Raw genomic sequence first — 12,921 nt, 5'->3', positions numbered from 1 at the left:
AAGCTGTGACAGATATCATTTTGTATATTTACAACTACATTATGGAATATGATTTTCTTTTGGCAGGATTTGAGTGAGATTTAACTGTAATTCGTAGCATGTCACTCACACACGTGTGTCTGCGTGTTATGTCGGTCGCCTTCACTTACCACTCTTCCCCAACACAAGTTTGATGGGGTTATTCATTTCCATCCACTGCCTCCTGCATGGAACGACTAAACTCTTGCAAGATCATCATCCTCATCATCATCGTTTAACGTCTGATGGGAAGCCATGGAGCTGCACCAGGCTCCAGTCTGATCTGGCAGTGTTTCTACAGCTGGATGCCTTTCCTAACGCTAACCACTCCCTGAGTGTAGTGGGTGCTTTTTACGTGTCACCTGCACAGGTGCCAGGGGAGGCTGACAGCGGCCATGATCGGTTGGTGCTTTTTACGTGCCACCGGCACAGAAGCCAGTCAAGGAGACGCTGGCATCGGCCACGTACAGATGGTGCTTTTTACGTGCCACCGGCACAGGACAAACCAAATAACAACAACCAGAGAGACAAAAAGGGATGAGGATAAATCTCCTTTTGTGGGCCATAGCGTCTCATAAGAGTCGGGTTTTCTAGTTAGCGTGACGTTCGTATCACCCTCATTGTAAGATTACTCGTTTTTGCCAGCTGAACGCTTGAGACAACATGAAGTGTTTTGAAGGCGGCGAGCTGGCAGAGACGTTAGCACGCCGGGCGAAGTGCTTCGCGGTATTTCGCCCGTCGCTACGTTCTGAGTTCAAATTCCGCCAAGGTCGACCTTGTCTTTCATCCTTTCGGGGTCGATAGATTAAGTATCAGTTACGCACTGGGGTTGATGTAATCGACTTAATCCGTTTGTCTGTCCTTGTTTGTCCACTCTATGTTTAGCCCCTTGTGGGTAGTAAAGAAACAAGCATGAAGTGTTTTCCTCAAGAACACAAACATTGCCCGGTTCAGGAATCGAAATCACAATCTTACGATCATGAATCCAACACCCACCCCCTAACCACTAAGCCACGCGTTTTTACGAACACCAAATGTAAACACATGATAAACACAACCAGAATCTTATAAAACAACAACAGATGTTCAGATAATACAAAAAAGACATTTTTATTCCAGTTTATTATTTATTTTTTTTAATTTCCAGTTTGAAACGCGCGAGATCTTTTTGCATTTTCTTTTTTTTTCCTCCTTCTTCTTCTGTGTGTTTCTATGAAAGATCGTTCCTTGCAGAGGAATTCTTCAAGGGCATTTGGGAGAGACGTGATATCTTTTGCTCTTTTTCGATGTTATCGTTGTACCACTTACACAAAACATTGAGCTGGAATAAATTCATAAAACGTATGTGAAATATCCATAATGATTATTTTTAAAAAGTACAATTAGGCCACGAAAATTCTTGGCGTTAATGGTTGTCAAATTACTCACAGAAATAAGACTATTTAGCTAACAATGTAGAATGACTTTACCGCTTTTTGCTTTTTGTTATAGTATATCTAGATAGAACCATATTCGCAATATTATCAAATGGTTAAGAAACTTGCTTCGCAACCGCAAGGACCCGGGTTCGATTCCACTGCAGGAAATTTTGGCCGGTATCATTTTCTATAGTCTTAGATCAAGCCATACCTTGGCAGTGAAATTTGGTTGACGGAAACTGTATAGAAGCGTATCGGGTGAATTGTAATTCAGAAGGGACAGCCTTGTCACACACATTATGTCACACTGGTTCCGAATTATGTTAAGGGTGTAAATTTATTTTTTATCTCTTTCTAGTGAATTAAGAGTCATTGATAGAGTCATTATCTATAATTGTTATGTCCGGTCTATTGTTTTCTAACTTCTTGTCCGTTTGAATAGGAAAGTCCCACAAAATCTTACATTTCTCCGACTCTGGTATTCTTTCGACCCGCGGATTGAATCGTGTGTTTGCAGCTTCAAAGCCCCATTTCTGGCATATTTTCCAGTGTCAGGCTTTAACAATTTGGTCGTGCCTCCGTTTCTTATATTCTTTCTGTGCCAATTTATGGAAAGGAGATGATTTCTCTGACCATTTCCTTTTCCCAAAGCGTAAGCTATTTCAATTTTTGTAGTATCAGGGTGAGCGGTGTCATGGCCAGTACGAATAGGAATGAAGATAATCTATTATTATCATTATAATCATTATTATTGAGTGAGAGAGAGAGCAGTGCATGCCAAAGCCCAATATACCCATCATGACTACCCGTCTGATAAGGGTACACCAGGCACATGCATCACAACCATATGTGCGTGACATGGTGATCTCATATCAAGATAAACAGCGCATGACCTTGCAGGTGGGGCCCAGTTAGAATTTTCTTCAGGTCGGGTAGCCCATTCCACTCAAAAGGTCCCTGAATAAGGTTTATTTTAAGGATAATGAACAAAACACCCAAGTTTCCAGAGGTGAGTTATTCAAATCCCAAAGAATTTCTCTCAACACATGGCTACGATGCTCCCCCACTACTTCTGTTCTTGATCAGAGATGCACATATCGTCAGCCACTAAGGGACATGCTCAACTGGTTAAGGTCAAACAACTGACAAGCAAATCTGTGGTATTGAGCAGAATATTTTCAGTAGCCCATCTTTTTTTTAATGTATGTAAGCATATAGATATGAAAATAAACAGATCAAGATACAGACGGATAGGTATATAGACTATATGAAGAGACACATATGGAGACACGGATCCACGCATATAAAGATGCACATCCATACATACAAACATGGTACATAGTTGCATAACACACACACACAACACACACAGACATGCACACACAAGGAGACAGAGGTGCATACATACACACACACACATGCATAGAAAATACACAAACACGGACATGCAATCACATAAATATGCAGGATACGTACATACAGATGCACACACATACATATATACATATGCATACACACACATATATACATACACATGCAAACATACGTACATACGTACATGCATGCATGTATAGGCATACACACTGACCCACACACATGCGCACAAACAAACAAAAGGAAACGCCGTGTAAATAACGGACAGAGTCAAAACTATTGAAAAGGTTGCAAGACGCAACGAAAATTTTAGGAAAATAAAAAAAAGAAATAAGTGGAAATTTTACCGGTGAGTGTGTTACAATATAAGACATGAAAAGAAAATGACTCTCTCCAGACACAACAGAATTATTATTATTATTATTATTATTATTATTATTATTATTTGATAAAAACTATCAGCTTATTTTGCTGGTTATGATGGAAAGTGTCAGCTGCCCACAGCCAGCAGACTAAGGTGACACTTGTTTACTGTTCATGCTTCAAGAATCCTACGAAGAATTCTTGCAGTTCCAAGCAATGACGTGTTTTGTAGGTGTTCTGTTTTTACACTTGCACCAATCTTTTTTGACCCATGCAGGTAGTTGAGCACTGATATTTCCAAACACACCAATCACTACTGGTGTCACGTCCACTGTCTTCATTGCCCACAACCTGCGAATTCTCGCTTGAAATCATCATGGATGTTCGAGTTTTCTTCTTCTTTCTCTTTGGCCTTGCTCTCAACGGGAGATGCAATGTCGATTATCATGCAAGTTTTCTTTTTCTGTTTTCGTTCACCGCAACAATGTCAAGTTTCCGACGTCTGATCTGATGATCACACTGGATCATTACATCCTACAGGATTTTGCAATCCTCATTCTCAATAACTCCTTCTGGAATTTGGTCATACTAAGTCTTTGCTCTTTGTAGGCCATTACTTACAGAGCTCCCAATGGATGTCTTTTGTATTCGCATTGTATCAATTTCGGGCACTCACTAACAATGCGCCATACACTTTCACTCCTTTCACCACACATTCTGCGTTTCTCGCTCTCGGTAGCGTAAATTCTGCACTTCACATAGTTCGTCCTTAACTCTTGTTCTTGTGTCGCACACATAAGTGCTTCTGTCTCTATCATCATCATCATCATCATCATCATCATCATCATCATGATCATCATCATTATTATTATTATTATTATTATTATTATTATTATTATTATTATTATTAGGGCAGTGCGTGGGCAGAATTATTGTATTTCTTTCGGTTCTTTACGTTCTGGGTTTAAAGCCTTCCAAAGCAATCTTTGCCTTTCTTGCTTGTGGGATTGATAAAATAAAGTACCAGTCAAGTACTGGCGTCGAGTTCATTAACTAAGTCCATTCCGCAAACTCCAAGTTTTGTGCCTATCTTAGAAGCACTATTTCTTACGGAAGCGACCATCAAAATACCTTACAGTATATAATTGTTGATCTTTACATTCTGAGTTCAAATTCTGCTGAAGTCAACATTCATCCTTCTAGAGTTGATTATGTATAGTAGAAATTATATGTGCAATTATATACATACATATAATATATATATATATATATATATACATATAATATATCATATATATACATATAATATATATATATATATGTCTGTGTTTTTCGCAGTTCCCACTCCCTTCGATGAGTTTAATGAAAAAGAAACTAATGAATTATTTTTTAAAAATGTAACTCACTTTTCTTCACTTTCACCTTGAAATATTTGTAAGGTCTCTAGTTTCCAGTCGTCAGAAAAGATGACTCCAATAAGGTTGTCTGTTTCATCGTACTCTAAATCAACATATTGTAAATGTCCTACATCAGTTCGCGATATCAAGAAATGGTGTAACTTTTCATCGGGACTTACGAAGGTATTGTGACTAAAAGAAATAATAGAGAATTGTAATTTGCTTTAAATATTGCAAAATCTGTGAATTATATAAATGCTTAAAACAAAAACACAAACATTTGAGCAATGCAAGTGAGAAATTATGTTAAACATATAAAGCAGTGTCAACAAATGAAAGCAAAACAAAAATATATTGTAATACCTTAAATGGGTTATTTAATTAGCCTATAATATTTCGGAAAAGATTCACCTTTTCAAATAAAAGAAAGAAAATAATCAAAATGTCCGAAGACATGTGTTGTTACTGACAGGCCATTCTAGTGTGTAGTTACCAGATAATGTTGACCTGGATATCTAGATTTTGGTGAGAGGTTGGGGACAAAATAAATTGTTTTTCAAGTCCTTAAATGAATCCATTATACTGTATTTTAGAAACAAAAATGGTTTTCGTATTCCTTGATAACTGTTATAAAATATATCGGCTTAATTAATTTGGCGAAATTAGAAAGGGGAATATACACAATGGGGATTGGTGGTGGTTAAGTAAGACATTCTGTTTTGTTTACTTTCAGCTTGTTACCTATACAACATTAGGAATGAAATCTCATGATTAAGTGTTGATATCTCGCTATTAAAGATGGTAACCCACCAACGGCGTGTAACACCTCCTTATTTAATATTATATATGGAGGACTGCGTCACATCCTAAGTTACTATGATTCTTCATAAGACGTTCGTATTTCATCATATTCAATCAAAGTGAGTTGAAACTCATTAGATGGGATCGTAAACTATGACTATAGAGAGGTCTTAAAGCATCACATGGTAGTTATTCATTGTATTCGTCACGATGTATATGTTTGCCTCTTATCATAAGGAGTCATAGCTCATTATTTGGATTCACAAAGTGTCTTAGGTTGTTGTGAGATCGATCATAACTGTTGTGTGATCAATCATAACTGTCGTATGATCAATCATAACTGTTGTGTGATCAATCATAACTGTTGTGTGATCAATCATAACTGTTGTGTGATCAATCATAACTGTAGTATGATCAATCATAACTGTTGTGTGATCATTCATAAATGCAATGTTGTACTCAACTATGTCCTATACATTAAAACCAAGAGGATACTTAATAAAACATAACTAAAAGGCATGAGTTCAAATTCGCTGAGATCACTTTAATCATTAAGGGCCTACGAGGAAAAACCCATGTTTGACCCTGTGATACTAAACCACTTTCATCATTACCATCACAATCACCAGTGCCACCAAATTTATCGTCTTCATCCCCCTCTCCATTATCATCAACCCATCACCATTCCTGTTTCTATCGTCGTCATCATCATCATTATCATCTTTATCATCATCACAATCATCATCATCACTATCATTGTCATTGTCATCATCGTCATCACCACCACCACCACCACCGCCAGTCTTGGATTTATTGACAACTTGATTTGAAGGTAGAAGGAAATGCTTAATTAGTTATTTTAATTAATGAAAACTTAGGTAATCGATGTTTCATTATGCGATATAATCAAGGTGTTTTATTGCTACTTAATCTTATTAACGAACACTTAATCCCGCCAACTGTTTATACAAGCTCATCAGAAACTTGTTTTGGGCTGAGATAATCTATCAAATTAAATGCATTTAGTTTGATAGATTATCTCAGTATGCCTTCAGAAATCTAGCCATCTTCTATATTTCGATCTTACCAAATATATTCTGATAGTCAGAAGCCTAAACACCTAATTAGGGACATTGTCGAATAATTAATCTGAATATTGAATAGGGACCTGAGTATGACTTTAAAATGCGTCCAGTGGTGAGGCCGCAATTCAGGAATTCTTAGTTACTGTTGTTCCCTGGTCTACTCTAACCCGGAGTAATAGCACCTGTCAGGGTCCAAGCTATGGGGGGAAACAGCATGTAACCACCTGAGCCTGGGTACATTGAAATCATGGGATGCAGCATGGTGGATGCGAATTATTTCATCAAAATAAATTTATTGAATCAATAGTGAATATCACTGGATGTTCAGAGAGTGAACAGACAACAGTCAACGGCCATGATCGACCTGTTCAATTAGCGAACTCTTGGCGTGTGTTTATCAGATATTTCAGCTAGCGAAACACCAATCGAACTAAAAGCCAAGCCAGGAGCTCATACTGCATCCCTAGATCGGGACTTTTGGCAGGGAGGAGTTGCATTGGTTCGGGCAAGTTACCTGACAAGATGATCATCCTTATCATTATAATTATTATGATAATTAGGATTGAACAATAAACCATTTGAAGGGTCCAGTCAAATACCTGATTCGTGACACCAAATAATACTGTTAGTTTGGAAAACAAGGCTCAAAGCATCTTTGGCGCATAATTTTTAGGGCGAAAACATCGAAACAGTTTAAATTATAACCCAAATCCTTTTGATTTGTTTTTTCAGCGGACTAATTAAACTATCATTACTATTCTTCTTATTATTATTATATTATTATTATCATTATTATTATTTTATTATTATTATTATTATTATTATTATTATTATTATTATTATTATTATTATTATTATTATTATCATCATCATCATCATCATCATCATCATCATCATCATCATCATCATCATCATCATCATCATCATCATCATCATTGCCTTTGCACAGCTTCTAATGCTGGATTTGTACTACTGTTCACTACCAGTGAACTAAGGTAACACCTCTTATTTTTTGAGCACCTTCCGGAGTATTCGAGCGGTTACAAGCAGTGCTGTTTTCTGCAAGTGCTCCACACTAATTTGCAGCCCCTATTTGTTCCACATACTTCTCGAGATTTTTGCTCACTTTTCCCAGGTCTCCGACAATTATTGGTACTACTGCTACCTTTTTCATCGACCACGACTGCTTAACTTCCCAAGCTGACCTGTCATATCTCTCAACTTTTCTTTCTTCCTTATCGCATACCTTGTTGTTAGCTGAGCATGCTATATCTATGATCCAGCACAGTTTGTCTTCTTTCTCAATTAATGCTGTCTGGTTTATTATTATTATTATTATTATTATTATTGTTATTATTATTATTATTATTATTATTATTATTATTATTATTGTCATGCCGTTCCTACTACAGTTCAGTGGTCGTGAAGCTCCACTCTGTTCTATCTCCCCCCCCCACCCCGTGCAACTGAGCAATTTACTGGATTCTTCTTTCTATCACTCTCAACAGTAAGACCATCCAGTGTCTCTGTCTTCTATGGCTTCTTCTTCTCCTTCCTCTTCACAGTTTCCCCATTTGTCAACTCTGTTTACGAAATCTCTTGAATGAATTTACAGGCACAGAATTTTCAATCTGTGAGCAAATGTACCTTTTACATGTTTGGAACTCGGCAAATGTTTGTCTGCAGAAATAAAAGCGAAAGAAATCGATAATTACTCTGTCATTTCCAGGCGTTCAGAAGTTCCGTTTGTTCCGGTCAATGTTACGAAGATTCGACCATTGATTGTGCTTTTCCCAACTATAATCATTTGATAATGGTAAGCTGAAGTAAACAGAAGACATACAGATAGACACAAAGCAAAGAAACACAAAATACGATGAAATACACATTACATTGACATTTAAATGCAGTCTCTAACTGAAAGGCGATGAGAGGCCATTACCGGATTTTACCTGTTGGCGCCTCACCACCGTCATTATCACCATCACTTGTTCCACTTGTGAGGTGACTCTGATGGGTGAAAACTGTGCGAAAGCTATTGTACTGTGTGTGCACACACCATATAAAGATATATATGTGTGTGTGGAGGCGCAATGGCCCAGTGATTAGGGCAGCGGACTCGCAGTTGTAGGATCGCAGTTTCGATTCCCAGACCGGGCATTGTGTGTGTTTCTTGAGCGAAAACACCTAAAAGCTCCACGAGGCTCCGGCAGGGGGTGGTGGCGAACCCTGCTGTACTCTTTCGCCACAACTTTCTCTCATTCTTTCCTCTGTTGGCCTGCTCGCTTAGCCATTGGGGTGGCATCATTTGAAGTCTAAAACAATGCGAAGCGCATTGTGACCAGCGATGTGTAGCAACATCTGATAGCCTGGTCGGTCACAGTGATCATGGTGATATATATATATATATCTATATATATCTTTATATTTGTGTATGGCGTATATATATATATATCTACACACATATGTATGCGTAAATATATATGTATATGTGTATATATGGGTGTGTGCATGTATACGTGTGCGTGTATGTGTGCGTGCATGCGCGCATGCGATGGCAAGTGGCCTAATGGTTAGGATGTTACTCTCACGATCTGAAGGTCGTAGTCTCGATTCCCAGATCGTTGGTGCGTTGTGTTCTTGAAGGTAACTCTTCCTTTCACATCGCTTCAGTCCATCCAACTAAAAATGAGTCCATCTGTGACAGACTGATGTCGAGTTCGGGGAGAATGTCGGACTGTCAGTCGGACAACAAGTGCATTTGGTATCATCTAAATGCTACAACAATACGAGGAAGCGCAGTGTGAGCAGCGGTGTATGACAACATCCGATAGTTTGGTTGATTGATTGATACAGTAGATAGATATATAAATAGATAGATAGATAGATAGATAGATAGATAGATAGATAGATAGATAGATAGATAGATAGATAGATAGATAGATAGATAGATAGATAGATAGATAGATAGATAGACAGATAATGATGTAGCTATTTATATATGAAAATAAGCCACAGGATATCAATTTGTAATGCAGTACGACCGTTTCAAGCGACCCCATTTAATTGAACAATGCAATCATGACATCAATTTAAATGCAGTGCTATCTTCAGCTGCACAAAATATAGAATTTTTTTAACAAGGAGGGCACAATAATATAATATTAATATTTATATAAGCATATAGTTTAAGAAGTATTATGGTAGACAATATAATTGGGGCATAATGTAATAATGATAAAATAACCACATTTTTTAAACTGATTGAAAGATATTAACATAATCATAATTGAAGTCAGTCAGAACTTACCACAATAGGGTTGAGCGTCAAAGGTTTGCAGCATATGTTTACCGCGACCTAATACTTTGTCAGCATGGAAACCCAAACGTCCCAACTGGCCATGTTTATGGAAACATTTGCCAGATTTGATATCATGTACATCAGAACAGCTGTAGCTGTTAAACGGACAGACGCTGTTTATCGATTCTGTGAAGAGAGCCTCGGATCTTTTGTGACTGCACATAAATGCAGCCTTTGCACCTGAAAAAGGTAAAGGATTTCGTTTCGCTAAACGTTTAAACACTTTTAAATATCGAAAGAAATGAAATTGTAAGAGTTTTGTAATTTCGTTTCGCCTACAAATCATCATCATCATCATCATCGTTTAATGTCCGTTTTCCATGCTAGCACGGGTTGGACGGCTCGACCAGGGTCTGGAAAGTCAGGCTCCAGTCTGATCTGGCAGTGTTTCTACAGCTGGATGCCCTTCCTAACGCCAACCACTCCATGAGTGTAGTGGGTGCTTTTTACGTGCCACCGACACAGGTGCCAGGCGAGGCTGGCAACGGCCACGATCGGTTGGTGCTTTTTACGTGCCACCGGCATGGAGGCCAGTCGAGGCGGCACTGGCAACGGCCACGTTCGGATGGTGCTTTTTATGTACTACCGGCATGGAGGCCAGTCGAGGTGGCACTGGCAACGGCCACATTCGGATGGTGCTTTTTATGTACTACCGGCACTGGTATCACAACTACAATTTCCATTGATTTTTTATCGATTTCGATTTCACTTGCCTCAACAGGTCTTCGCAAGCAGAGTTTTGTGTCCCAAGAAGGAAAGGTATGCATAAGCGGACTGGCTACATCCCAGGTAAAATATATATCAAAATATATCTCTGAACAGATAATCTAACATATTTCAGGAATTAATTCCAAGTAACTCTGTATAATATTCATATTATACAATACATACCATGTAATGTAACATTCACACACACACATTTATACAGGGTGTTCGGGATAAATTTGACGGCTCATTTTACATTTCCCTTTTTGCAGGAACAGATTGGTGTCGCACGCTGGAATTCATCTCTCCACCTTTGAACAGGGTCTTGGACTCAATTCAAACGGTTATGTGAAGCTGTTGGAGACTGGTCAAAGCCTGGCTTGAGAGGATTGCTGCTAGAAGGTCATGTGTGGCAGAAGGATTCAGCTCCTTGCTCTGCCTCCGGAAAGAGTCAAAAATGGCTGCTGGGAAATTTCTACGACTTCACCGGCCTCAATTTTTGGCTTCCAAACTTATCCGATTTTAATCCGATTGATTACTATATGTGGAGCACGGCTGAGAAATACATCAACCGCTCCACTAGCAACACTGAGGCCGAGCTGGTGGTGAAGATGAAGGAGGAGCTCCAAGATCTTTCCTGGATGGAGCGAGGAAAGCATGAGCCAGGTCCCGGAGCCGTCTTCAGGACGTAGTAGAAGCTGAGCACGGCCCTTTTCAATAAACTATTATCCCTCGACCCCAATCTAATTGCTATTTTTTAATTGTTTATTTTGGGATAGGAAATTGTTTTTTTTCTTTCTTTTTATGCAAACTGTCAAATTCATCCTGAACACCCAGAGTATGTACACCACACACACACACACACACACACACACATATATATATACATATATATATATATATATATATATATATATATATATATATATATATATATATATATATATATATATAATTATTGAAATGGATAAATGAATTATCTTGTTACGGATTATTCAAAAGATAACCGATACCTGGGTAGCAAAAATCACAACAGAAAAATCACGGTTGAGGTTACGACCATGGGGTCTCAAACCCGTGCCTTAATGCGGAAATTTGAAGTTTATATATTTAGTGTAGGAAGAAATGGAGCTGAACGAAGATTTAACAAAATTCCTTTTTATTATTATTATATGTAGAAAATAATAAAAAGGAATTTTGTTAAATCTTCGTTCAGCTCCATTCTTCCTACACTAAATATATATATATATATATATATATATATATATATATTATTATTTATTTATTTATTTATTTATTTATATTTATACATATGATTCTGATAAGGAAGTAATCTTTTATTCTGAAACGCAGGATAATGCTAATAATATAGGCATGAAAAGAATAAGCTATCTATATTTTGCAGAAAAATTGGTCAGTGAGAATAAAATTACTTCCTTACCATTCGATACATCTCAACACATCTCAAGCAAACTTTGTTTACTTTCATCGTAAAGTTGAATTTTAAAAACATTTTATATATATATAAACACACACACACACACACACATTAATGTATCTTAACTCCATAACTGATATTAATTTATCTTTTTATCCCTTCTTGTGTCATTTTACCCCTTCCTCGCTCCACAATGTACACAAACATTGCACATTGCTTAGTGTTGAAAAAGAGTTATTTTAGCCATAAAATTTTCTTGAGGTTTTAATATTTTCGTCGCATACCTGCGACCTGGTCGCTGACGCAGTCCCACGCAATGCTGGATCTGTGTTAAAAGCCAGATTACAGAAGTGCAATGAAAATTTTGCCAGCTTAAGGAATAAATGGCAAGTTTAATTTAACAGCGCTTGTCTTTTTAGGTGGTTAAACCAGTTCTTCTGTAACATTGCTTCAGCTTTAACACACTCCTCTAAGATGAAGTCATTTGATACAAATAAATCAACTCTGGAATTAAACTTTAGCTTGATGAAAATAAAATGTTGCCTCACTGAGTCATTAATATAATGTCAGTCAGCAGAACCCAGGGTCAGCAGTTTGCAAACAACAAATAGAACTTTGGTGTGTTAATAGATTGTTCTGATCTAGGGATGGACACCTGTTGACTCAGTACACTTAGTTATAAATATATACATATACATACACACACACATACACACACAAATACATACATATATTTATATCTATATATATGTGCGTGTATATATATTATATATGTGTATATATATATATATATATATATATATATATATAATATATATATATATATATATATGTGCATGTGTGTAATATATATATATATATATATATAATATATATATATATATATATACTAAGCAATAAGGGTTTAGCAACGAGTTGCCTTACCACATACCGAATAGAATAGCAGTCAAAGGGTATAGCT

The 12,921-nt window shown here is 37.2% G+C and overlaps 1 protein-coding gene across 1 annotated transcript in view; it reads right to left on the bottom strand.

Annotated features, from left to right (window-relative positions):
- Nucleotides 1-1,137: 1,137 nt before the first annotated feature.
- The window catches only part of LOC115217380 (pancreatic triacylglycerol lipase-like), a 21,333-nt gene continuing 9,549 nt past the window's right edge, over nt 1,138-12,921 (bottom strand). The window contains exons 6-9 of the mRNA XM_029787056.2: nt 9,767-9,997; nt 8,172-8,277; nt 4,580-4,762; nt 1,138-1,339 (exon numbers count right to left, since the gene is read on the bottom strand). Coding sequence (XP_029642916.1) covers nt 1,261-1,339; nt 4,580-4,762; nt 8,172-8,277; nt 9,767-9,997 — 599 coding nt within the window. The 3' untranslated portion in view covers nt 1,138-1,260. The remainder of the gene's footprint in view (nt 1,340-4,579; nt 4,763-8,171; nt 8,278-9,766; nt 9,998-12,921) is intronic.

The sequence above is a fragment of the Octopus sinensis genome, linkage group LG11 (genome assembly GCF_006345805.1).
Source record: "Octopus sinensis linkage group LG11, ASM634580v1, whole genome shotgun sequence".
Lineage (NCBI taxonomy): Eukaryota > Metazoa > Mollusca > Cephalopoda > Octopoda > Octopodidae > Octopus > Octopus sinensis.
This window is presented reverse-complemented; position numbering and strand designations above follow the sequence as displayed.